The following is a 27,529-nucleotide window of genomic DNA, read 5'->3' on the forward strand; positions in this document are numbered from 1 at the left end:
GACTGGAGGGCCAGTTATTTGCTGCCAGTTTCAATTGAATGCTTACCAAGTTGGCCATAACAATGGTATCAACAACGACTGGAGTGGTTGAAGTTCCTAGTGTAAACTGGAGTCCCCGAGGTGGCTGTCCGGTAGTAATATCATAGCAGTGTCCTTCCAGAAGCAGATACTCCAATTCATATTCTGCAGCTACAACACTGTCCACCTGTAAGGAAAAGATACTGTTGAATTCAGCACTAGCTCAAAAGTGCAAATTTTTAGTGATTCAGTTACTCTCTAAAATAGCCACAAGTATTAAGTAACAATTTTACCAGCATAATTTTATTAAACAAATACCTATAAAGGCTCAAAGAACTCAGCTCCTTCAAGTGACAGATTTCACACACACATTGTTAAGAGTGTCTCTGACCAAAAAGAGTTGAATCTCCAGTGTTAAGATGCTAGGGTAAGAAAAGAGAAGGACTGTTGCTCTATTTTACTATTTATATTTTAAGCATTTTATTGGAGAATGTAGTCAAGTGAGTGATAGGTCTGGTGTCTCATAAAAAGTTATGAAGGGCCCAGGACTTTGAATCTAAACCTGTTTAAAGGTAGTCTCATCTAGTATTTATCATATGAAATAAATACTTGTTTTGCACTGCATTACTCTTTACCGAGTGCTAGGATACTGTCAGAAATGCCAGTTCCTTTTTTCCTACACCAAAAAGTGCGAAGAAAAGTAAATAAAAAGAAAACAAAAACCAACACAAAACCAACTTAGATCCCTACCAGGCTAAATTCAGCTGTAGCTTGAGAACACTACATAACCAAAACATCAGTCTGGTCTCACAAAGCATCTTCTGCCGTTGCACATCCAAAATGACAGTTTAATTGCTACAGCACCAACAGGCTGCATATGAGGAATTAGAAATTGTGCACCTGCAAAAGTAAAGCTACTGTTTATTTGGAGGCTTTGGATGGTACTTCAAATGCCTGAAGCATTTAATCCCCCTTTCTCTCAGTTAATCTAAGATAGGGCATGGGAGTAAGGCTTGAAACGCATAGTAGTATCAGCCATTTGGTGGTTCATTTATGGTTCTACAGTTAAGAGATGAAAAGCAAATAAAAGACAACCTAAACCCAAACAAAACTAAACAAGAAAAATAAACCACACATGAACAAACACCTGATTTCCTGAATTTTGGAATAACTAGTCCAGGATTAGTAATATTGGACTCTACCACTATACTGCATCATATTCCCAAACAATATCAGATGCAAGAGGAGATTAAGAATATAATGTTCAGTGAGAAAGTAACGCACATTTGTAGTGACCACAAGGTTATAGAGAGTGTTGCTTTTCAAGAAGCCAGTTTTAAAGGGTTTGACAATCTCATCACACATATGGCAGATAGATAAACATATATGCATATATATATATATATATATGCGCAGTTCTTCAAGGGCAATGAAATAACGTCTTCTTTCAGGACATAAGGCTATTTGACAGCCCTATTTAACATTTATTATTGTAACATTGTACCATGAAATCCAGAATTTTCTACTTTGTATCACACATGGATTTTTTAATTTTGAATTATGATTTTAGTGCCCACCATGACTTGTTAGTGTAGTGCATTTTGTAACCACTGACTAGCCCACTATTTCTAGAGCTGAAAACTAACCTCTTGCTGTTAACTGCTAACTTGAATGATTATTAGCACTGAATTATCCATCCCATTAAAGATTACTGAAAAATTATCAACTTGTACATACAGATGTTCTTTTTTCCTTTTTAAGCTCATTTTTCTGATCAACATCAGCCCCTTCAATCTTTCTGTCCTTCTTATCTTATCCCTATGTATGTGGGGCAGCACTGCCCAGGTGATTATTCTAACAGTTTAATTCAAGGCCTGTTCTGGCAGCACTCAGCTCCTAAACCTACTGCAAGTGAGTGGATTTCAGCTGAACCAGTTTTACAGTTTTATTGATACTGCATATCCTTTCGTGGGCCACAGGAAAGTTTGTCAATAACAAAAGCTGTGAAGGCGAAGGGGAGCTAAAACCAGTTCGGTGGCTTCTCAGAGCAAGGGGAAGTAAGTACAATTTTCTCTCTGGAAGAGGACTCAGATCTTACTTGAAAATTTCTAAGAAGGTTTTAAACATAACAGTTTTATTTTTAGCAGTGCCATGAGCTGTAGGGAGCTCTAATCCCAAAAGAATTCCTCAACCATCAAATTGAAGTTATTTAATACCCAATGAGTTTCTTTGCTTCTAGCTCAGGACACTCTGAAATGTTATATACACACTCAAAGCATCTGTAGGAGCTGCTTCAGTCCTGCAGTATTTTTCAACCTGTGATTCAGGCACCCATGAGTAATTGAGAATAGCGAACTTCAGTTTACCTGCATTCCATCTAGAAAACATGTAGGGTGCAAGTGTAAAAGGTGTTTATATCCACAGTTCTATGTTCAGCAGCATTTTAAAATTCCATATGTCTTTCCCATTACAAAAATACACCCTGGAAAAACACCATTTAAATGCAGTATTACGAACATGTTGATTTCTCTTACCTCCACTAAGTAAATATTATCAAGGTCATATGGGGTTCTAACAGATTCCACCATCCAGCTCTCAGGAGTATTTAGGTTTAAAGTGAACAATGGAGACTGAGGCATATCCAAAAACTTGGCAATTGGTCCTGGAGCAAAGTTGTTATCTGCTGTGAAAGAAATCTCTGGCTCCAAAACATAGCGATAAAAGCTGCAATTTCAGAAAGAAAATGTTAGAACATATTTCTGCCAAACTTTGTAAATATTGCACTCTCAACTGAACTTGCCGATGGCATCGGCTTTCTCAGAACTCCAGTGTCTCCAAGGCTTTGTCCAAAGCAACACAGGTTGTGCTGACCTTAGAACAGATCACAGTGTTCATATTGAAGGACCAAACAGAATGTGCAAGACTCAGCCATTAAGATTAATAAGTTAACTTTAGCTATATAAATAATAAAAAGCATCCAACTTGTAAACCAGCGGAATTACCTTGAGCTATGCACAAATTCCCTGTGGGAAATGATGCTATATATAAACAAGCTCAGTGCAGTTATTGAGATGTCCTCTAATATGCCTGACCATGTTTCTGTGCTTGCATGTTCCAACAGGTTTTTCTTTCTCTCTCTTGTTGAGCCTGGCATTGCTTACCTTTTCAGTGGCATGTCAGAAAGCCTGGACTGGCAGTTCATAAACACTCTTAGGTTCATATTTATCAATTGGTTCAAAACCTAAAGTAATGAGAAAAAGACATCCCTTAAAATGCTAACTAGGAAAGCTGATGACTGTTTTCATAGACAGGACCTCCAGGAGGCATGTTACCTGCTCATTCTCCATCCTCCCTTCTCATTATTTGCTTACCACACCCAACTTTAAATTGGTGGGTTTAAGAACATCTGCCTGCTCCCTCACATTGCAGGCATTCTGTATGAGATGTAGAGACTTTCCTCCTCAAGAACAAAGTCACTGCAAACTAAACTGTTAAAATGGTGGAACTAAAAGCTATCTAGACAATATCCAAGCATCATCTTGTTGGTGTGTAGTATAGTGTAACTGTTTTCACTAACAAAGGGTGCACCTCCAAGGCACTATCAGAAGGCTGCAGGTCACCACCCAGTCAAGGAAGAAGACACATATTCCAAAATTCCAGAACTGAGACAACTTTCTGAAATGACCATAAAATGCATCACAACACTGCATGCATACCAGAAGTAATGGAGCAAGTCTTTGAGCATCTCTGGTCACAGGATCAACTACTGCCACAACATCAAAGTATGTCTCCCCCTCTTTTGGTCTCAGTTTAACTGCACTAAACAGAAGAAAAAACATTTTTAAAGTATCAAACATATGGATACACATAGGAAAAACACTGTCCATCTCATTCTGAAGTCAAATTACTTCCTAAATGCTATGTGCCTTCTGAAACTAGTTAGAGAAAAGAATACATGTGTACATGTGTAGAGATAGGTAGACAGATAAAATTAATTTCTGGAATCTCACTGTGCCCTGAAAACTGTTGGAAACTTTTCTATTGTTACTTGGACTTTTTAGTTAAATGCAACATAAAATAATGGGAGTGATAATAGACAAAGGAGAAGCATATTGCTCAGCAAATGCCAGTAATCCTATACCTGTATCGTTCTTCAAAATAATGGTATTCAATCCTTGCCTCTCCTTTTGGTTGAGCAGAAAGAAGAGCATCCACTCTCATGACCAAGTCACTTGCACTGAAAAGAAAGAATGGGGGTAGGGAGAAGTTTACAGATACTCAGAAAAAAATGCATGTACTGCTGCCAGTTAGCAGCAAAAGAGAGGCAGACTGAATTCAGGTAACACAAGCTAACACTTCTGCTACACCTCTCTACACAAGTGCTGAAGAATTAAACATATTTAGAGTTAATCTGCCATTAATTTAAACAGGTTGCTGCCTTATTACTAAGGGTATCAAAGGATTTATCTCTGTGACAATTACAGAACAGCTTATTTTAGGAGCTACAGGCACTGCATTCCTGAACTTAAGCAACCTCTCTTAGACCTGTAAGCCATTTAGATCAAACCCACATATCACAGCAGTCTTCCCATTTTACACTGCAGCTGTAAGAGCTAGGAAGCAACCCTGTATGTGGTGAAACTTTTGAGCAAGAGGGGGCCTATCACTAGAAGAGATTTAATTACTTCTGACAACTTCCTCCTTTTAATTATTCCCACAAATTTTCAGTCTAATATTTTAAGAATACATTTTCAAGATTAAAGACAAAACCTCTTGAAAGTTCAATGAAAATTGATTTGTACATCACAGCTTTGCCAAGAAGCAGGGCTGTAACTTAAAGGTCTGTCAGATTTTCCTGAATTAATTAATTCTCTCGAATTTACAGTGACAGCTGACTTAAATCACCAGCCAGAGTGTACTTGATAAAGCTTTCTCCAGGCTGCAGTCAGTTACATTATCAGAGTACTACCACTTTTTTCACTTATACTTACAGATCTTCTTCAAATCCCAGCTGCTGAATCTGAGATTTGATTTTCTGTCCTGATGTCTTTAGTATGATATTCTCGAGGAGATAAAAATCATCCTGATTGAACATCTCGCCATCCTCTAATGGGCCAATAATCTATGGAACAAAAAAAGGCAGGATCAGCATAATTAGGTAAAGGCAACATTGAAACAAAATTCAAAGATACATGAAATAAATACTTCAGCCCAGTATTGGTGGGTATTAACTGTTTAGGCTGGTATTAATGTCAATGGCAGCAGAGTTTAACAAATAAATCTTTACTGTGTAGAGCCAAGAATCCCAGACTAAGGCATAAAATACACACTTAAAACTTTCACTGAGTGCTTGGTTTGCAAAGTCAGCCATAGTAAATTATACCTGAAGTACTATGTCTTGAAGGGGCAATAGAACACCAGGCCAATTCCAGCAGTCCTGAAAGACTCCAGCAAACCTTACTTCTCTAGCCTTCAGAATCTAAAAGCTACCTAGACAATTCCTGCTATTTTACTAATGAGAGAAAAAAAACCCCACAACTCATCACTTGATTTTTTTTTTTAACCCATTGAAGTATACAGTAACCACTGGAACTTAGGGTTTTTTCCCCCTAACTAGGAAGCAGAATACAAAAGAAAGCTTAATGCTGTACACAGCTGGGTTTCATTACTTGCAGTGAAGTACTATTGTAACATCATTTTCTTAATCTAAAGCTAAATCTATTGTAAAAAGAGCCAGTGGAAGAGACTAGGGCACCTTGGTCAGGGCCAGATAGAGCAGTGGTTTGCCCAGTGAATTGTAGCAGCAGTCTTTGAAATTTATCATCCCTTTCCACCCCTGGACTCAGTTCACTGCCAACATGAAAGCAACTCTGTTATTGAGAGAGCTGAATTTATACAAAACATCAACAACTAACTGTACACAGTACAAACAACAGGTCATGCAGGTCTGAATAAATCAAACTGGAAGCAGTCCTAAAGACTGATGAGACCTACAGAAGGCTGAGACACTCTATCTGATCCCTAGACCCTGTGGACCAAGGTCTGCTTCTTTCTCATATGTGCAATATCTCCTTTACTGTCTGGTGACTGAGCTCACCCTTCCATTGCTGATCACAGCCCTCTGCCCTTTCTTCAGCTTTAGAACATCTCTGCAATATACAGCATGGGACAGAATAAAATCCACCTTGGGAGATTCAAAGGCTTCTTTGAAAATATTAGTATCCATACCCTGAAAGAAAAGAATATTTGACATCAAAATTGAAAAAAAGGTACAACTTTGTACAGTTTGTTTAAATGCACCCTGTTTGTTCCCATTCACAAGCATCTTTATGTCTTGCTAAAATTTATTCCCAGTCCCTTTTCTTTGGTGTCTTACACCTTGTTCTTGCCTGCCACCTTGAAACATTATCCCAACTTCTGACATGTATGGCCACAGCCCTAGTAATTGTTGCTGCTTAGACCAGTTGTTCCATTCTTCTGTTCCTAAATGATTCTTGCCTCTTTTTAAACCTATGTGGAGAAATCCAAGGGTTTTTCTAGCTTTTTAAAAGGATTATAGTTCTCTCTTAACCCCCCCAAGAAACACCTGGCTGACTCAAATTGATCCCTGAACCTGCATTCCTGTTTGCTTTTCAAAGTTACATAGGTTTGATATGTATGAGGATTTACTGTATTTTTAGATGGCCTGTTATGTTTAGGTAAGTGTGCCTTTCAGAACAAAAAAGGAACAGCAGCAGCAAACCCAACAGTGTTACTCTCTTTTGTTGCTGCATCTTTTGCATATGAACATACCACACTAAAACAATCATCAGGACAAGTGAAGTACCATACCTTTGTAATTGCCAACAAACATGCTTACCCCAACAGCAAATTCTAAGATGTCAGCTCCTGCATCTAGTGCCTTTGCAGTTTCTTCTTTGGCCATTTTGGTGATGAAGTTCTTGGCATTAGTTGACGTTTGTGTCTGTAGAGCTGCCCATATGGCTTTAGCAACAACTGTATTCTGGCTATTTGGATCATTACTAGGATTATTAATCATGCCAATTCGAACATTATTGCTGGATTTCTGTGTTTAACAAAACATGCATTAGGAAAGGTTTAGAGTTCAGGTGTAGTTTAAATGAGAAGACTATTACAATAAACACTATAGCAAAAGCTTTTGTATTTCTTAGCCAGAAAACAAGATTCCAAATTAGGTAAATAACAGCACAAGGTTAAAAGGATGAGTGAACTAACTTAACATCAAGTATTTAATTTACATGCACCACTGTAATCTCCTGTAGATAATATTGTGTTACACAGGAGACCAAGGACCATGGCCACCGCTAAGAGGTCTGGCAAAACAGTGATTCAGGAGTGCTATCTATTTTTGTGATTCAGTTACCTTCCCAGAACAAATGAGACAGGGAGCAATGCTCATGTTCATCTCGAAACCAAAACACAGACTTCTTCAATTTTTGACTATGGGATTAAAAGAACAACTTTTCTTTGTTGTGTTATCATAGTGCCAGGAGGGGATTCTGTCCTAGTACAAGGTCAGCGATATCCCAGCCTCTAAGATAAAATGAGGCTGCAGTTTAAAAACCCTGCAGGGAGAACCCATCTCCCCAGGGCATACAACAGGAAGAAGCACAACCTGTGTTTTTCAAGCCTCTACCTACTGCTTTATTAGCACTGCTAACCTGTTCAAATGAAAACATCACCTACCTGATGTTTAATTGCATCATACAGCAATTGCCTCCCTGAAGGTTTATCAAAATCGCCAACAATCCAGAAAGTAACTGGTCTAATGAAGGAGTCATCTGCAATTTAAAACAGGGGTGGGAGAAATTTGAGGGTAAAGGGAAGGAAAGCTTCAGGTTTTCCTCATTTGGAGGAAAAATATGATGCACATGCAGAGATTTCAGAACAAGTAAGATTACATAGGAAAGCTATGGATGAAGCTAAGCAATGACGTTTGGCAAGACAAGAGTAATAGTATTAGTATTACATTGATTTCATTTGCCTCATTCAGAAAACCCACCTGGGACAGCATGCATCACTGTTTCTAAGCTCAAAATTATTTGTTTGCTACCTTTTTGATTTAGAAAATACAAAGGAACCTATAAATAGAGATTCCAACTAGGGTACAACATTCTGCTTCTTTGTACTGAAGCCGTTAGTTCCCAAATCAGTTTTGCATAGAGAAAAAAGTGCTGAAGCAAACATGCATTTAAATGCTTGCTTCATTTCCTGCTGGTTCTAAAGCCAGTGTTATAAAGGATCCAGAATATTCCCAGAACAACGTATAAAATGCTAAAGCATGAGTTACCATAGATCTCCTTGGAAGACATTCCTGGTCAAAAAGCAGAAAGGAAAGGGGGAAAGGAGAGAAACATTAATAATGTGATAGTAATCCCAAAGTGCATCAAGAAGCTGCAGCACTGAACAGGACATGAATGAATCACTAGAGTTGAAGTCCAGCAAGCAATGAGCTTGTACTAATTTTATTAGAGTAATCTTTGATTTTTTTTCTTCCCCTTACGTAGATCGATGCTTTATTTTCATGCTGCAGCACTAATTATGCTACATATTACCAGTTCCATACCATACCATACCATGAAGGTGGCATTCTGAACACGCTTTGCAAAACTGCCATGCCGCTACAACTTGGATGTTACCCATTTATGTTCTCTTCCCTCTTTAAAAGCTATCCAAATGGTGCTGTTGCAGTACTGTTGCTGAGCCAACAGCATGTATAACTTTCCTATTATTTTAGAAAATAAATGTGCTACAGAATTGCTGTAATCAGATACCAGTTATTAAATATCTTAAGTGACCAAAGAGGCAGTGACCCAAAGCTGTCAAGCCATAGGACTGCAAGTTAATGCAAACTTTCACATGAGAATGCAGGTGTGTAGGTTTAATTAATAATCTACAAAGGGAAAACAAGGAACTTGTTCAGATCAAAGTGACTGAACATGAACTGCGGGCAGTCAGGAGTCAGAAGGAGTAATGGGAAGATCTAAGGCAGTGCATGCAGGTGGCACTGGCTGGAGATAATACTGGTGAAACTTGTGAGAGTCTAGTAGAGACAGCAGGTAGGAACAAGAGGAATTGGTTCAAATGACAGCAGCTTATTTGTGATACCTAACTGAAACAGATACAGGAAAGGCCTCATTAAGTTCTGTATTATGTCTGTGCATGCATTTTGTACAGTGAGAAATACAGATGAGATTTAGCACAAGACTGTATAACTGCAATAGAACAATACTGTCATTGAAAACAAGCAGTACATGTACTGGAGTGAAAAAACGAGCACAGACCACATTAGGTGCTGTCTATATAATAGGCAGTAACAGTTTTCTTCTGAATCCATGTAACTTTAAGTAATTTTGAGTTATGGGATGGAGAGTTACAATCTCTTTTGTATTTTCTAGTCTGTGTCACTGCAGGATCAGAGCTCATGCTGCTGCATTTCTGGCGGTCATGTGCAATATAGCAAGAGCAGGTTGGGTAGGACTTCATTATTCATTGAAGGCTGGGCTGGGTTTAAAGCAGAGAACGTTCTTGTTTCACCCTTATAAAAAAAGTAAATCTTTCTCTTTAATACTTGGATTGTGCCATTACCCACAGGCCTGACCAAAGCTCAACATGTGTGTTCAGAACTGTGCTCGTGCTGGGAAACACATAAAATCAGACTTAGGTTCATAATCACTGCAGATGTTACCTTTCTTTGTTAAGTAGGTCATACTGTTTGCAACAGCAGATGTCTTATGTTTGGAGTCCAACGTGGTAAATCGAGCAAAGTCATCTACATAAAAGTTACCTGAGGAAGAGCAAAAGTATTAGATGCCAAAGCAACTATCTCCTATAAAATGAAAGAAAAATCACTATTACCAGAACATTAAGAACACATCCCATTTTGTTCCTTGTGATTTTGCTTTTTATATGTTCCATTTCCACTGTTAAGCTGAAGAATGTATTTCTGTTGTCTCATAGGTTACCTTTTTCTCTGCTAAATTACATTAATAACTCCATTGCATATTTGATATGCAGAGTATGTAGAAGTCAACTGAAAGAACTGTTCAGGTCTCACTTAGTTGAAGTTAATTTATGTAAATAATATAAAGTCCACTGTGTTACTATTTTTCAAGCAGCTCAAAACAAGTAATTCTAGAAGTGGTTTTGCTATGCTGTCAGTATTCTGCAGAGTCAATGCACCGGGTGTTAATACATTTAGACATGACAAGTTCCAAATCTTAATTGCAAAGATGACTGTCAATCTCTTCTCAAAAGGAGGTTAGAAATAAGAACCAAGCTGTTCCTTTATACATCATATGACTGTGCTTGGCTTTTACTAGCACTGTTAATTTCTCAGCCTCATGAGTCATATTCCCCTAAAGGTTTATATAAAATGAAACCAAGATCCTGTTTTGAAAAATCCATAGACATCAATGTTGCTGTTGTACGTAACAACTCTCCTCGCCCAGGGCTAGAACATCACTTGGGGTGCTGTTAATACTTTGCCACTAGAGCTTTCCATTGGGACAGCAGAAGTATTTAAATTGTATACATCAGGTTTAATGCAATTAAATGCATCCCTTACTCATTCCTGTCAAATCTAGGTACTCTCTGTCAGACATTAAAATTCTTGAGTTAATTCTGGGAACAACATTAGGCTGGTTCATGATGTATTCAACCACATCTTGGTCATTAGATAATTCACCCTGAAGGAGGAAGAAAAAAGCAGTATTAGTTATTTCACGTTTATTTGCCTTAATAAGGTAAAACACACACACCCCCCAAACAAATACCCACATCCACCAACAGAAACGCAAACCAAGAACTGATGCAAGTTAAGCCGTCTTACGTATTATTTATTCAGGGCTTTTTGAGTCAGTTTTTCCCAGTGTTGTTTCTCTCTAAAGTCAGAGCTGAACTCTGCACCTACCAGGTACACAGCTCGCTGGAAGATGCTTGTCGTTTCCAAGATTTTGTGCATTGTCACAGTTTCCAGATCATCAGGATCCAGCTGATCTTTTTGAAAAGGCATTCCATTGAACAGCACAACAGGGAGAGGACCTACACCCGTTTGCTCATAGTAACCTCTTGCTGCCTAAATACAGGGAAAGAAGTAGCTTTACCACATAAGCCCATTACCACAAGGGTTGACAACTTCTGCTTGCAATATCCACAAGTCTATGCTAAAGACACTGAGATGTCCTTGTAACCTTCATATCATATTTAGAATACTAATTTTATGCAGTGTATAAGACATTTTCTGTATCTTGTATGTACAAGATAGCCTTGTCTTTCAGAGTTTCAAAAGAAAAAAAAGTTACTTCATAATACAGTAGTGCAAAATATTCCAGAAGCTCAGACTGTAATCAGATTAATTCCAAAGATCACTTTCTGGTAGTAACAAAAAATGCACAACAGGAAACCTGACTTTGCATATGGAAGCAAATGCAGTTGTAATGTAGGACAGGGTAGAAGGTTTTCATTTTTTAAGAACATGTTTCTACTTGGTTCTAGTGCTATACATATAGATGTTTTAAAATATGTATTACAGTATATAAAGCTTTGCGCTGAACTTAATTACTGAAGTACTACTACAAGTCACTCAATGTAACAAGAAAGCAGAGACATGGCTTGTAAGAGAACTGGATCAAGAAATTGTACATAACTATATTTCTAAAACAGTGTTGAAGCAAAGAAAGTGAAAACCCCTCTAATTCCTGATTTCTTACCTTTCTGTTTTGATCATAGGCAGAGTCAATTCCCAGAATGCTGTTGATTTCCACATAAGGATACTGTTTCTCAAGAACACTAACCACATGCTCCACTTTGAGCTGATCTCCTGTTTTTACTTTGTTATATATCTGAAAAGAGGATACAAATACAAGTTTACAGCTGCAACTGTAAAGTGTCTGTCCTTATCAAAGGTAAGCTGACCTCCCATCTGTGTTCCAGTAATTATAAGGAGGCATTAAGAGCCAGACTGCAAAACATGTATTTGTGTTTATTAGCTGCAATAACAGCTCCTAAGTACTTGTAGTGGTTAGAATCATCTTGCTTTTACCTTGTCATTCTAGTGAGACTGGAAGGAGGTAAATACAATGTATTTGTTTATATAATAACTTGCATCTTTAATTAGAAAAGTTACTTGAGGGGGAAAGGTAGTGCTTAGGGCAGGAAAAAAGGCTCAAGTAAAGCATATCCAAACAGCTACCCTTCCCTTACAGAACCCAAGACATGTTTTAAACCATATAACAGACCTCACATGTAAAGTAGGTAACTGGTTCCTTCTTGAAGGTACAAGATTTTACTTTGACTTACTTACAAACACATACCAAGTCAAAGGAGAATAAAAATAATTTTCTTAAGGTCACCATCAGTTTAAAGTTACAATATACCCTGGACTGCTGATTTGTACAACAGTGTCAAACCACAAGCAAAAATACATTTACTTAGCACATAGATTACGCTTTGAGGTGGCAAAAGTATGCAGCAGGAACTGTTCAAAACAAATTATAATATTGAAGGGATAGAGCGGTTTAGAACTCACTGGCAGAATGAGCAAAGAAGCAGGATCAGAAAAATGTGTAAGTGTTAAGTGTCATACCTACTCTTGCTTGTTAAAGCTAGGTCAGAAGCACTTCACAGAGCAGCATGTGTTGTGTGGTACTAGTGTTCAGAGTTACTCTGAATGCTAACAGTCAGAATTTCTTCTCTTATGTACATATTGGCACATTAACATAGTCTCACGTACACAAAAAACCTTAACATGTTAATTTCCATTTTAAATAAATACTTACAGACATGACAGTCTGGAAAGCGTAATTATTGTCCATTTCTTGTGCCACATAATTGTATGTCCTAAGGAGGGCAACACCTGGATCCTGAAGTCCATCAACATCCTCTGAGTCATTAACCACAAAGACTAGTCCTATCCTGCAATCAAACAAATCCCCAGATCATTAAGCTATTATACTAATAAATCATCAATTCTGCATATAACTGTCAGCTATGATCAGCATCTTAGATGAAGGATTTTTCTGGAATAGACTGATAAGATTTCAAGCACAGAGGCCAGCAATCAAACTTAGGACATACAATCTCTTAACAGTGAATCCCATGAGAGTCTTGCTTTTCATCTCGCTTCCATCTAATGTACTTGCTTTAAGTTTCTTTTGGACTGTTAAAGAAACTGAACTCTGTTTTGCTAATAGCAAAAGTTATATTAAAAAAGAAAATGAAATAAGAACCAATACTTAGTAAATGCCCTCCCCAGCTACCAATACATGGAACATTTCTACAGTGTTCTAGCAATGAGAATGTTACGCTTGCAAACGTCAGAAAAATAAAAGTCATGTAAAAAAGTTCCAGTTAAAACAGCAGTTACCTCAGTGGGATGTGGTTACTGAAGAACATCTCTGCCACATTCAGTAATTCTGCAGTGGTCTCGTGAACAGGATCTACTATCAGCACCTGCGTACAAATTGCAAGTGAAAAGTCTCTATTCCCTTAAGAAGTTTTTGATTAGAGATAGCTTCATTCACGTCTCAGCACAGAATTATCATCAGTCCTACTTAGATAAAGCCTTAATAGCTTCTTCTAAAGTCTTTAGGTCCATTATCTAAAATACCCAGTCTAAACCACTCCTTTAACTAGAAAAGATCAGACTTCTTATGTACTTTGTATCTTTACCCCAAATATACGCTAGCATAGAATCATAGAATAGTTAGGGTTGGAAAGGACCTCAAGATCATCCAGTTCCAACCTCTCTGCCATGGGCAGGGACACCTCACACCAAACCATCCCACCCAAGGCTTCATCCAACCTGGCCTTAAACACTGCCAGGGATGGAGCACTCACAACTTCCCTGGGCAACCTATTCCAGTGTCTCACCACCCTAACAGGAAAGAATTTCCTCCTTATATCCAATCTAAACTTCCCCTGTTTAAGTTTTAACCCATTACCCCTTGTCCTGTCACTACAGTCCCTGACGAAGAGTCCCTCCCCAGCATCCCTATAGGCCCCCTTCAGGTACTGGAAGGCTGCTATTAGGTCCCCATGCAGCCTTCTCTTCTCCAGGCTGAACAGCCCCAACTTCCTCAGCCTGTCTTCATACGGGAGGTGCTCCAGTCCCCTGATCATCCTCGTGGCCCTCCTCTGGACTTGTTCCAGCAGTTCCATGTCCTTTTTATGTTGAGGACACCAGAACTGCACACAATACTCCAGGTGAGGTCTCACAAGAGCAGAGTAGAGGGGCAGGATCACCTCCTTCGACCTGCTGGTCACGCTCCTTTTGATGCAGCCCAGGATACGGTTGGCTTTCTGGGCTGCGAGCGCACACTGCCGGCTCATGTTCATTTTCTCATCGACCAGCACCCCCAAGTCCTTCTCTGCAGGGCCGCTCTGAATCTCTTCTTTGCCCAACCTGTAGCTGTGCCTGGGATTGCTCCGACCCAGGTGTAGGACCTTGCACTTGTTGTGGTTGAACTTCATGAGGTTGGCATCAGCCCACCTCACAAGCGTGTCCAGGTCCCTCTGGATGGCATCCCTTCCCTCCAGCGTATCAACTGGACCACACAGCTTGGTGTCATAGGCAAACTTGCTGAGGGTGCACTCAATCCCACTGTCCATGTCAGCGATGAAGATGTTGAACAAGACGGTCCCAACACCGATCCCTGAGGGACACCACTCGTTACCGGTCTCCTGCCGGACTTCGAGGCATTGACCACAACTCTTTGTGTGTGGCCATCCAGCCAGTTCTTTATCCACCGAGTGGTCCATCCATCAAATTGATATCTCTCCAATTTACAGAGAAGGATGTTGTGTGGGACAGTGTCAAACGCTTTGCACAAGTCCAGGTAGATGACATCAACTGCTCTACCCTTGTCCATCAGTTCTGTAGCCCCATCATAGAAGGCCACCAAATTGGTCAGGCAGGATTTCCCCTTAGTGAAGCCATGCTGACTGTCACCAAGCACCTTGTTGTTTTTCATGTGCCTCTAAGTTTCTGCCTCTCTGAGTACACAAATCCACCCTTAATTAATGCAGTCTTAATGATGTGCATGGGAGATAATCTGTTGGAGTTGAGAAACACAGCACTGCTTTGCTCAGCCCCCTGGAGAGCTGTTGCTGCTAAGACACTCTCAAAGCAAGCCCAAAGCCAGGCAGAACCAGGCCGTTCAGAATAAATTTAGGGCCCTTTATTCATGCTAAGTGTTGTCTTTTCACTCAATTTCAATGTTAGAAGTACTAAACTCCAGAGAAAAAGATAACGTATTAATACTGCCTGTTTGAGGTGATTCAAGTCCCTGTTTGCCACTAATCACAGGAGTCCTTTTTAATATAGGGCCACATGACATGAATTACAATACATAATTTACGAAGTCCTTACTAGATCTAATTTTAAGCAGTTTAAGTAGAGACTAAAAGGACACCCAGGATTAAGCTGAGGGCTGTTGACCATCTTTTAAAGTCTTGGTGCAAGAATGCTTTCCCACTGAAGTACCTGAAATTGGTCTTGACCCTGGCTGGAAGCTACTAATTACCAAATTTGAGGATTCAGGTACTACCACAAAGTTGAAATGCACTGAATTCTCACTCAGCAGATGATAGTTTTTTCCACTGATGAAGCAGTTTTTGGCAGCTAATAGATGCCAGAATCATGCTCAGTAACCTCTTAATCTCAGCCACAACTTATTAGTGCAAGTAGAACAAAACTTGTTAGAAAAACTACCCATCTCAAGATACTTAAGTGACATGCAGCATATATGTAGTAGGTAAGTCACAAAAGCTAATGTCCCTCCTGATGAGAAAACAACACATTTCATTTCTAGTGAGGTTACTACTTACAAAATTATGGAAGTTTTTTCTGATTTGTCTGATCACGCCTGGAAACGTGGGACGCAGCAGTTCTTGCACATTGGAAGGCCAGGAATTATACCGACTGTCAACTTCAAGATTGTTGATCCACTGAGGAAAAAATACAGGCATTTAAATGATTGACAGTCCTCCTGCTGAAAATACCCTGCTGCTATTTTCACATCAGACACTATATTGAGATCTGTATGAATAAAATGTTAAGCTTTTTAAAAAGAGCTAATTATATCTTTCTTTCTTTACTGCAGTTTCAGAGCCAATGGTGAGATAAGAACCCAAGTGCCCATGAACAGCCCAACAACACATAAAATCTCTCTTCTAAAAAGCCATACGCACTGAAATAGCAGAGCTTCTGATGTCCACAGCATAGTCAGAATCTGATGGCTGGATGTTCAACTTCAGAACATTGTGCAAGGAAAGCCCCTCAATTCCTAAGCTGTGCAGGCCTTCCATAACACGGGCTTCATTGCGCAGCACGTCAATCAAGCTGGAAGGAAAAGAAAAATCATTGATGAATTTTAAAGACAAGGTAAATAACTTGCTCTTATCCTAAGGGGTAACGTCTGTGCATTACTTCTTATTTCTTCCTATTTCTAACTGTCCTAAGAAGCTTGAACTAACTTAAACATATTCAATTACATTGTAGTTCTAGGGAAAACTACATGAAATAATTAAAGCATGATATACATGTGTAATTTCAATTCCACATTATTGGAACAAATTTTAAACAAGAGGGTGGGTTTCAGAAGGAGAATTTATAATGTTTTATCCTTTGAAAATCAGTCTGCTATTTTCAGAATAAAACCTGTGTGGTGACTGTCTTTAGAGACCAGAATCTAGCTATTCACAGCACAGATAAAAAGAATAGCACAAAGGTGACCTCCCAGGTCCAGTCTTCAAGGGTATTCCAGTTTTCATATCAGGTTGTTTGTTAGAAATGCACTTGCATAAGAGAAGGGAACCATGATTTGTTTTTTTCAGTACTTAACAATTAAACCTAGTCTAGGTCCAGACTTCGTGAAGAAGGTTCAAAATTGTCTAAATGACCTTATCATCCATATACAAGCAGGGGATGCAAGCTGCTAAATTGGGTAAAATTATTCTGAAAAATGTAACATTCCTACCTAAATATGTCCTGAGTGTCTAAATCAATAAGCAGTCCATTGATGAACAAGGCAGAATCTCCTGGTTGCAATCCTAACGTTCCTTTGAAATACTGAAAGAAAGTAGACAATCATTAGAAGAATGCACAGAAAAATCATTACTAGAGTGTTTAATGTGTTGAATTGTGGATTATATCTCCCTTACAGCATTACAAATTGCATCACATTGCCTCTCAACTGCAGTCTTGCCTTTGTGCACACACCTGTACCAGATGAAAAAACAACTGAAACTATTTAGTGCATAGATACTTAAATCGGTTGTTTCTTTCTATATGATTCAGCAGTGCACTGGGAAGTCTCAGAGTTGACTTTTTAAATGTACTCAGATGAAATAATTAAAAGTACTTGTCTTCGCTCTCTATCGTGCAGTTTTGGGCAGAACAGACCTAAACTGCTGGGTATTGCATGGTACTCTCTAGAAGAACTACTGTGTTTAAGGTACCAGTTAAGTCCTGATCTAGTGGGTACGTCGTAAAGTACAGGAGCTGCCACTGTAGTCTGACCTCCCCATAACCAGGAAGTACACCAATGGAAAAAGCCTTACAATATTTTGGAATTTCTGTCAGGTACCTCTAAGCAATACCCCATTTGAATGGGTACTTGTCCCTGAATCGCGGCACCATCACAGAGAACAGTTTTGAAATGGGATAGGTGAATAAAATACAGTCCTCCTGGAACAGATTTCCCAACTCTAGAATGTTTAAAACCTGAAAAACGGCACTGCTTTCTTCAGTATCTCTTGTCTTGCAGTACCAGTTACAAAATACTATGAAGAGGCATTATGAACACTGGAGGAGGAACGCAGTATTTGTACACTGAAAAACACTAATATCATGAGGAATGCGAGCAAAGCAAACAGAGGAATAGTGAAGTACCCACAACAGGAAAGCAGCATCTAACTGGGAAGAATTTATGTATTTTATTAAATAAAGACTCCCAGAGAAGAGCTGAGTACATGCAGTGTTAAATTGTATCTTTTTGTGGATAATTATATAGTAAACTATAACTTATTAATAGCAGTAAACTTCACTATCAAATAATATCCACACAAACTGAGTCATGCAAAGAATACCCTTAAAAGGCAGGGTTAGATGTAGCCAGATCTGGATCTAAACTTTGAGTAAAAATGAATCCAAAAAATCATGGATTTATCTGCGGACCAGTCTGATCTAACATGTAACAGAAAAGCCACCAGGTAGCTTTCGTTTGCACTTACATTCTATACCTTGTCCCTTCCAGGACCACACTGGACAACAGTGTCAAACCGCATCTCTTCTTTTCTGATTTTATGGCTATTGAACAACAAGGGATTTCTCTTTAAGAACAGGAATCTCCATGGACTTGTAAGTAGATGTCAGGTAACTTGGCATTTACTACTAGACTAGCCAAATATCATTTATTAGATAAACAAAGACATAAGTGTGTACTTAACATACTTTCCTATTAATACCAAGCGAAAATAGATCAGCATAGATCATGCAGTAAAAGCTGTTGTTTGGCTTTGTTTTCATTGCCATTTTAGGCTTGCATTTTGCACTCTATCCAGACTGCACTACCTGGGGTATTTTAACTGTACAAAATGCTGTACAAAAGCCTGTAGAAAATTCCCAACTGGCTACTTTTTTATTTGCCAGTGCTTTGCTAATGCCAAGTACACAACAGAGCTGTTGAAACATTTTTCTGCAACACCAGAGCCTACTCAATGACCTCAGGGTCCTTCACAAGCCCAGTTTTTTTGTGTTCCTGTTTCAAAGCACATGTACGGTTAGTCGCATAGCTGCTAAATTTTATTCCTTCACTAGTTTTGCTCTCAAAGCATTGGAACCATTTTCCTGCACAAAATATAAATCATTCTAAGCCATGGCAGAAGGGTTCAAGTTTATTCTGTGACTTACACATAAACACCAGTGAATTTAGGAATCTAAGCACCATCTCAAATTGGGCAATGAGAACTACATTTCTTCTACATTCCCAGAACTGTAAGAAAATGCTTAATAGATCTGCTTTTTAAATAGCTTTCTGACAAGCTACATTCCATCTAGCTCAGACATTTTAAAATAATCTAAAAATATAATCACATTTTGACTCTAACAGCTTCCACTAAAAAGCACTCACACTTGTAGTATCTAGATGCTTTGGAGAAGTCCAGAATACAATCCAGACCTAACTTGAAGCCAACCTCTTTTTAATTGTTACCCTGGACAAGTACTGTTTATGGCATTCAGACTTGACACATCTGCTCCACCACTCAAATGAGAACTAGGTCAGAGACTGAAAGAAGGCCACCCAGCAGGCACAGTCCTGCAAGAAACATACTGTCTTTGTAAAAGTTTGCTGGCAAGTCATCACTACAAACGCATAACTTGGAAACAAAATAAAAACTGATGTGGCACATGCATCACAATTTCTACTGCTTCATTTCTGACCCAGTCCCATCCTGCAGATCACATTAAGACACTCTGCATGGAAATCCTAAGAACACCTGCACTGTATGTTTTCTTTTTTCTCCAGGGTTAACAACATAGTACTTTAATTGTATTGAAAGTTAATTTTATACAGATAAATAAATGCAGGTACCAGATTCTTAATCCAGATACAGAACAGAAGGTCACTTTCATACACATGAACAAGCGCTTGCCAAATAACTATCAGAACACTTGACTACTGTGAACAGCCACTGTAGCGGCGGCTCTGAGAACAAAACCCCGTATCACCATTTCCCAATACAGTCATCTCACTCAAAGAATTTATGACCAGTATATTCATATTTGAGCATACAAGCTAAATTATGTTCCAAATCCATCACTTTTTTTAATTCGTAGGTGCACACTGTGACACAGGTGTGTGTGAAAATACCAGCTCAATTTTTTGAGCAAAATGTAAACTTTTAAATAGAATCATTATTTTCAAAGTTTGAATTTATACTGAAATGTAAGTGCAAAAGCACTGTGTTACTTTCTGGAAGCATTACCTTTTGGTTCTCTTCAATTTCTGCTCTGAGTTCCGAAGAAACAACTGTTTTCGTTATGGCTCTACATAAATAAAAACATCACATTGTGAATCATCTAATCGATAGATTAAATACCTACTTATCCTAGTTTTTGTACCTCATCTATGAATATATTTAGTCTCCTAGTATAAAAACCTGCATTCACTTGCACTTTGTGGTACCATTAAACAGTAGGATGCACTATTTTTCCTTGCACTTTATAATTCAACAGAACATAAAAATGAGAACCACATGTCAAGTGCCAGTGTCTAATTTCATATTAACTATAATAAAAGCAGGCAGCTGTCAGAAAGGTAGGGGTGGAGGCTGGCAGCAGAAAATAGGGGGATTTCACTCCTCATGGTGGGTTCCCATTCCCTTCCTTACATTATTGTGTCTAGTAATTGCGTCATCACAGAACAGGCAAGTACAGCTCACATACCTGACTAAAAACAAAATGAGAATGCAGTGCCTACTTCAAGAAGCTATAAATAGGACAAATCTTAACATCAGCTAGTGGGAAATCAGCATTCAGCTTCTTTTTATTTTCAGGTACATCTCCACCTACTCAAAAAGGAGGAGCTCCTATAATAACATCTTCACAGCCCAGGTCATGTCATTTATCAGAAGAAATATATTTCTACAGTGGTTGGGCAGGCCAGATTATGACTGAATTTCTTGAAATGAATTTGAATATGCTCAAGACGTGGACAAAGTGCAAAAACCAGTGGGATCGCACATAAGTCTCTGACATGAGATTGACTGGGCATTTTGGCAGAGTAGATCCAGAAGACTGGGATCTAGTGAATGGATAAACCTTAAAGCCACTAAACAGAAAATCTATCCAATAAATTCTTGAGGACTTGATGCAAAATGTTCAGAAGCATTTTGCAACAAAATACCATGGATAATTCTGTAAATTTTCCACCTGTCCACATCAACTGCCATCCAAGAAAAACACTGCAAGAGATCCTCTTTGTAACCCTAGGCTGAAGAACTCTGCACAAACATTCCCCAGTGTTTGCTTCCAGCCAAATGGAAACTTGGACATTAACCCAATGCTGCCTGTCTCAGGAAAAAGATAGTAGGAAAACTTCCTAGAACTCATAATTAAAGTTACCTGGCCATAGTAGGAAAGTTCTGACTCAGGTCTTTCATGACCATCAAAGCATCCACAGGGGGAGCAGTCAAAATGCGAGCAGCACTTTGAAAACTTAAATCTAGAAGTGAAAGGAAATAGAAGTTGAGAACTGTAAACTGAAAACAAGGCAGTGCAGTCATCTTCACTTTAGCTTTTGACTGGTTTTGCTTATTTGTTACCTATGAAAATTTGTTTTCTATCTGCACCATTAGATACTTTAAAAAAAAAAAAAAACCAATCCATCTTCTTCCTTGTATTCAACTTATATTTGTTGCCATGAAGTAAGTAACACTTTCAAATGTATCCTGTCCACAGGTTGCTGCAATGAGTCCAGACCACCACCTTTTTGTTTTGGCTGAGGTGGGAGGATCTGCCCTTCAGAAGGGGTCTGGGTACTTGTTAGAAGCTAGAAATCTACAAGCTAGAAATACAAACAGCCATCTGTTGGATATAAGTAGATTCTCTGTGACTATAACGTATGCTTAGCATTTCCAGTTACTCTTTTTTCCAGAGGACAAAAAGTTTTTCCACAGGCCTCTACAGATGATTCCCAGGGAAACAGGCCAGAGTTGTATATGCAGATGCTTTTGAAATACAGTTTTTCTCTGGTGTTGAGAAATCTCAGCTTTCCACACCAAGCATGTGACCATGGAAAGAAACTTTTCATTTCCTTTGCTTTTCTGCATTTAGCAGATCATACAGATAGTCAGTTTAAGAGCAGGTGGCTTACTGTACTTCATAGTATAGAAAGCAAACCTCATTTCAGAAGCACTGTGAAACAATCTGTCTAAAAGCTATCTCAGCAGGACATTACAAAGGTACTTTTGACAATCCAGAATTTTCCAATGCAGGAATTTATAGTCAAGCTCTCTCACCTGTATGCAGCCACTAGCAACCTCATCTGTGTAGTACACAAGATAAGTTTACATTAAGGTTTTGCAGTACAACAGTGAAACCTTCATACAGATTACCTTGTAGCTGCCATACTTTCAAAGGTGCCATTTCATTGGTACTTTCCACGAGGTGTTTTCTAAGCTCTTTCAGCTCTTCTGTCAAGTCAGGATACAACTGCCTAAAAGGGTATGAGGGTAAAACAATTTCTTGGGTTTCCTAAAAGCGAGTCTGCTGCTAATTCTAAGAAACTAACATATGGAAAAGTATGCTGCTTATATCAGTTAATAACTCAAACATTTAAAAAACAATAATAGAGCAAAAAACAACAGCATCTCTGCATGTTTTCTCATATGACAGAGATCAACAGTTTAGAAGTTCTACCTTAGTTTTCCAAACAGAAATCCTTGCACTTCATCAACAGGGTCATTTTCACCTATTACTGTAGCATTCACATCTGTGCCTGTAAACACACAAGACAATACTGTTCTTACCAACCTGTTCAGAAAAAGTTCTTGAGCTCATTTTGATTAGTTTAACAAAGATACACTGCAGTAGCCAAAAAGAAGAAGGAAAGGGCAAGTTTCAGGTTTAACTTTTAAACCTTATTGAAGAGATGTTACCTTTACAAATGAACATAGAAACAGCTAAAATAAAACAAAGTTGGATTATTGAGAAGAAAAAGCTTAAGATAAGTGGATATCTCAGAGAGCTAAGCATTTCAGAGGAATTCACTAGGACCTAGGAGCTTTCAGGACATGCCAGCTTTGTAGAGCAACTGCTAAACTTCAGTTGTGATCGCAGCCCTGATTTTAGCTCCAAAAACCATGATGAAATAGTAACATCTGAGTGAAGTCCAATTCTGGGCTTAAACATCAAAAACAAATCTGTGCAAGACTCAACACAATCTTCTAATTAGCTGGACAGAAGCCAGCTCCAATCTAGATGTTTTATGTTAAAGTCTAAGTCAAGATCCTGACCTTTTGATGAGTGTTTGCTCCTGGGCAAGCCAAAACAGTCATCAATAAAAGACTGCACAGTCAGAACATTTACAAAATCACACAGGAGCTGGATGAAAGCCTATCCTTGTTCCAGCTGGGACAGAGTTAAGTTTCTTCCTGGTAGCTGGAACAGTGTTTTATTTTGGATTTAGTATAAGAATAATGCTGAGAAAACACTGATGTTCTAGTTGTCAAGTATTGTTTATTCCTTCTGCCCCTCATTATTATTATTGTATTTTACTTTTCTTTCAATTATTAAACTGTTCTCATTGCAACCCAGAGGTTTTTACCTTTTTTTTTTTTTAATTCAAGTAAACAGTTATTCATGTAAAAACCATACAAAATTACCTTTGAAAAATTAAGATGTTCACATTAAAATACTTAAAGTAATAATTCACCTTTCACCTGTGTATCGTCCTTGGCCTTATATTCTGTACTTTTAATAGCCAGTTCCACACCGTAGCCAGAGAGGTAGACTTTTTCTTTACTGGGATTCTGTAAGGAGAAGCAAACAGTACAGTATTGCCACTCTTTGGTTTGATGCACAAATGAAAAGCTGCCATTTCCCAAAGGTAAGAAAGCTCTAGGTGGTATACATTTCAGAGATAACTGGTAACAGAGAAGTGAGGAAAACACAATGAATGATTCTGCAGTAATATACTGTAATATTATATTTCCTGCTGTATTTCAATAGAACTTTTTTCATTTCAGTGAGCAAAGATACCTCGTGGACCAGAAAACCACTGAAAACCACAAAGTAAAGAGGAATACAAAATGATGTTTCCAGGATTCAGCATAAGACAAATAGGACAGGACAGACTCACATCATCAAATCAAGTAAGAGGAGGAAAAGGAACTTCAGCTGTGAAGTTCAGAAATGAAACATTCATTACAAACAAAAAATAAGTCAATGACTCAATAGAGATCTATAATTCTATTTTTAATGGGAAATAAATGTGATGACTTGTTAAAAGTATTCTGAAGTATACAGGAGTCCCACAACTGTATATAGATCTGTTGTGCAGTACACTTAATTTTGAGTTTAAGTACTCCATCCAACACTGATAAACAAATACCATTTTAAAAGTAAAGGGCATATGCAAGTATATGACTTTATTAAAAGTGAATCAGCTGATGCTTTTTTGCATTGAAGTCTGGCTACTAACTAGCTGCTATACTGCAGGTTTTAGCAGTATTAAACAATATGCAGGAAAAAAGTCAAATTTCTCAGAGCTTTTGAAATGTAGTTTTTGAAATGTAGTGACTGGGAATTTAGGGGAGGGGGATGGAAATCAGGACAAAATGCATTAGGACTGGTAAGCAGTTCTGTATTATTACAGAACCATCTGCTGTGGAAAGAGCACCTTTCATTTTGGAAACAGTACCTTCAGGTTAATCCTTGCTTTTCCAAGCAAGTAACTAAGTGGCCTGCCTGTGGAAAGATCTGATTGTTTCCTGTAATCTAATATAGGTGAAGCAAAGTTTTTTAGATTAAAGCCTATAATTAATCTGGAGTTTAACTGTGCATTTGTAAAATCAAATGATCCTCGTATTTAAAAAAGCAGGAGGTTTAAAATATTATGTATTCCTCAGGTACATGCAATCGAAAACAAACTTTTGATTGTTCCAAATAAATGTCAAGCAGCAACACATTATGCAAATGTCAGTTTAAAGGGAACAAAGTTGGCCAGTTTTCTTTCTATAAAACCCAGGTCAGTTGCTTTTCCATGTCAAATACCTCTGTTACAACGCACAAATATACTTACAGCAATATAGTGTCTGAGGACATAAGTTATTTCGCCTGCCTCAGCCTTTAAAACAAGCTTCTTGTGGTTTCTGTAGAACTCCTCTGAGCCAATCTCAGCGTAAAGTATGACAACAGGACTTTCGGGGTTTGACACTGGGTACTTGTGATCCCCTTTGAACAAAAATGGCTTTGGCCTAAGAATAAACATTGGAGATTAGCACACTGTGCTTCACAGCATTTCTTCACTCAGCGCAAGAAGCAAATCTCTTTTGCTCATGTTGAATCACTGTTCCTGTCTTCACTGAATACATACGTCAGGCTATTCGCACAGATTATCAAGGTTGGCAGCACTCGATGCATGTTGATAAAGCTTGTTTAAAAATGGACATATGAAAATGAAGCAAGCAGCAAGGTGCTGTTTTGAACCTAACATGATCCTTATTTTAAAAACTAACCACTTCCCTTAAACTTCCAATTAACTTCTATGCCCCAAGTGCTGAATCTTGAATTCTGTATAAAAAAAATAAAAGGCTAACAGAGCAAACTTTCCAGGAACTCAAACTGGAGCAACAGCCCTGTCCTTGGTTAATATACAAACAAAAAACTGAGAAGACTGCTTTCAACTTGGGTTTTTAGTCTAAAATAAAATGAAGTATTTAAAATATTCCCAGTGAGTCCATAGAACAGCATGTGAGCTATCGATGTCTACCTGATCATTGAGCAGAAACCCCTTATACGTACAAACCCCAAAACTACCAGAATTACTATGGAGACAAACGGAAATTTAAGGGTTTGAGTTTGGCTGGGTTTTGTTTTGTTGGTTTTGTTTTATTCTGAAGAGGTTATTACATTTTATGGTTTCTTGTTGTTAATTAAAGTGAAGTTCTGCTCTTGTAAAGATATCTGATCTTGTATTACATCATGTGGTAATAGTTTTCTTTCTCAATGCTGAGAAAATTGTATAGAGAAAAATACTGTGCATGTTTCAAGCCATTCATGAAACCATCTCTGTTATATTAACCATCTTTTTTATATGTAGCCCAGCTCTTTCTAGTCACCCGACATACTAAAGGCTTTACGTATTCCTCAGAATTCCTACTGTACTTCAGCAAATGGTTTCCAGCTTTTCCTGTGCACATTCCTCTTCCTAGCATAATATCAGAGCAAGTGATACGAAAACAATCATTCCAGTCTGGATTAGTAAGAAATAAGAGACTGCCACTTGTGTGCAAGCAGTGGACAGTATAAAGCAGCACTGAAGAACGTAGAAACAGTTTATTACTATCTCTTTACAGCTGTAAGTCTAACTAGGTTAAATTTTAAGTGCTAATCCAGTGATGCAAAAGCAAATACCTTTCTGAAGCTCCCCGTAAAAGGTTTCCAAGCGACTCAAATTCACATGTCTTATCCCCATGCACAGCAAAAAACAGGGTACAGCCCTTTGGTGGAGGTTCATCGGCTGCTATCTGTATGAAAATATTTGTGATAGAGTAGGTTGAATGTTTGCCTTTAGAACAAGCAAAAATGATAACAGCATAACTCTCTGTGCAGTCAGTCTTCTTTGATTTCCTAAAGCCTAAAGTAGTACTTATTTGCTATTTATTACATCGTGTAAATGCAAGGTAGAAATTGCAATATTGAGAGTTAAGTCTTACTATAAATACTTCTCCAGACTATTACTATTAGCTGTAATATTGATTCCAGGTACAAAAAGCAAGGCTTGCAATTGTAGGGTGTTTGGTTGAGGTCTCTTTTGCATTACACATCAGAAACCTCTATATTTGTTAAACATCAAATGACAAAATGATTCCAGATGAAAAAGAAGGAAGAGGTCTTCTAGAATTACTTAAATAAAGCACATTAGAATGTGACCTCATTTTTGTAATGAGTTTGAGAAAGAACAAAGTACAACTTCTGGGTTGTAAACAGTAGAGCTATGTATTCATGGGTTACTACCTTCAACTAAGTACAACTGAATAACAGGGAAAGCAGCAGCAGCATCGCAGGTTTCAACAAAGCAACTCATACAAATCTTCACACAATTGTTAGTGCAGCTGGCATCAATGATACAAAGACATGTTGAAATCCCAATTCTTCCATCTACTCTACACAGATGGACTCAAATTTGGCACTCACTGAAATTAGCAGATACATCTGTTACACTATCAAATGTCTCCTTACACAGCTTGCTCCTTCCTGGACTTTAGGTAACGCTGTACAAATCATTTGAGGATTTCATGTACTAACCTGTTGAAAAGCTTGAACGGTTGCAGAATAAGAGCGTAAAGCCAAGGAAAACTTCAACAAGTTCTGCTGCAAAGGGGACAGACTCTGGCAGGCTGCTTTCAGCATTTCATGGTAAAAAGCGTAATCACTACCTGCAAAGTCAAGAGTACAAGCAGTTTTCTTTCCGTACCATATTCGTATTGAAGAGGGGCTTTTCATCCTAATTGTGATTACTAATTGTGAATCCTAATTGTGAATTATACTAACAAAAGCCCATGACATTAATTGTAAATATGCACATGTCCTTTCCTCCTCAATTTTCATTACAGCCAGTTCTACAGATGGATGAGAGTGACCTTCAATGGAAATCCATGACAGTACACTTAAATACATTGGCAGAGGACACAAACATAGCCTTGGGGAGGCAGGAAACAGTTAAGAGCTCCCATTTAATTTGATAAATAGAAACACAAAGAA

At 38.3% G+C, this 27,529-nt stretch overlaps 1 protein-coding gene and 1 long non-coding RNA gene across 4 annotated transcripts in view; one reads left to right on the top strand and one right to left on the bottom strand.

Annotated features, from left to right (window-relative positions):
- Positions 1 to 24,512, top strand: part of LOC136012351 (uncharacterized) — a 48,139-nt gene extending 23,627 nt beyond the window's left edge. The window contains exons 3-6 of the long non-coding RNA XR_010611683.1: positions 11,770 to 11,945; positions 16,143 to 16,423; positions 18,297 to 18,400; positions 23,791 to 24,512. This is a non-coding gene — a long non-coding RNA (uncharacterized LOC136012351). The remainder of the gene's footprint in view (positions 1 to 11,769; positions 11,946 to 16,142; positions 16,424 to 18,296; positions 18,401 to 23,790) is intronic.
- Positions 1 to 27,529, bottom strand: part of UGGT1 (UDP-glucose glycoprotein glucosyltransferase 1) — a 45,438-nt gene that overhangs the window by 12,475 nt on the left and 5,434 nt on the right. For 2 of the 3 annotated variants that reach the window (XM_065675524.1, XM_065675525.1), the window contains exons 5-31: positions 27,074 to 27,204; positions 26,180 to 26,292; positions 24,846 to 25,020; positions 23,478 to 23,574; positions 22,463 to 22,541; positions 22,159 to 22,259; positions 21,167 to 21,266; positions 20,029 to 20,089; positions 17,019 to 17,110; positions 16,231 to 16,381; positions 15,868 to 15,987; positions 13,406 to 13,491; positions 12,819 to 12,954; positions 11,751 to 11,882; positions 10,952 to 11,116; positions 10,607 to 10,727; positions 9,728 to 9,826; positions 8,330 to 8,353; positions 7,726 to 7,820; positions 6,878 to 7,084; positions 6,116 to 6,247; positions 5,010 to 5,140; positions 4,160 to 4,255; positions 3,735 to 3,837; positions 3,180 to 3,259; positions 2,553 to 2,742; positions 47 to 205 (exon numbers count right to left, since the gene is read on the bottom strand). In XM_065675524.1, the coding sequence (XP_065531596.1) occupies positions 47 to 205; positions 2,553 to 2,742; positions 3,180 to 3,259; positions 3,735 to 3,837; positions 4,160 to 4,255; positions 5,010 to 5,140; positions 6,116 to 6,247; positions 6,878 to 7,084; positions 7,726 to 7,820; positions 8,330 to 8,353; positions 9,728 to 9,826; positions 10,607 to 10,727; positions 10,952 to 11,116; positions 11,751 to 11,882; positions 12,819 to 12,954; positions 13,406 to 13,491; positions 15,868 to 15,987; positions 16,231 to 16,381; positions 17,019 to 17,110; positions 20,029 to 20,089; positions 21,167 to 21,266; positions 22,159 to 22,259; positions 22,463 to 22,541; positions 23,478 to 23,574; positions 24,846 to 25,020; positions 26,180 to 26,292; positions 27,074 to 27,204 (3,176 nt within the window). The remainder of the gene's footprint in view (positions 1 to 46; positions 206 to 2,552; positions 2,743 to 3,179; positions 3,260 to 3,734; positions 3,838 to 4,159; positions 4,256 to 5,009; positions 5,141 to 6,115; positions 6,248 to 6,877; positions 7,085 to 7,725; positions 7,821 to 8,329; positions 8,354 to 9,727; positions 9,827 to 10,606; positions 10,728 to 10,951; positions 11,117 to 11,750; positions 11,883 to 12,818; positions 12,955 to 13,405; positions 13,492 to 15,867; positions 15,988 to 16,230; positions 16,382 to 17,018; positions 17,111 to 20,028; positions 20,090 to 21,166; positions 21,267 to 22,158; positions 22,260 to 22,462; positions 22,542 to 23,477; positions 23,575 to 24,845; positions 25,021 to 26,179; positions 26,293 to 27,073; positions 27,205 to 27,529) is intronic. The other variant, XM_065675526.1, reaches the window with a different exon arrangement.

The sequence above is a fragment of the Lathamus discolor genome, chromosome 3 (assembly GCF_037157495.1).
Source record: "Lathamus discolor isolate bLatDis1 chromosome 3, bLatDis1.hap1, whole genome shotgun sequence".
NCBI lineage: Eukaryota > Metazoa > Chordata > Aves > Psittaciformes > Psittacidae > Lathamus > Lathamus discolor.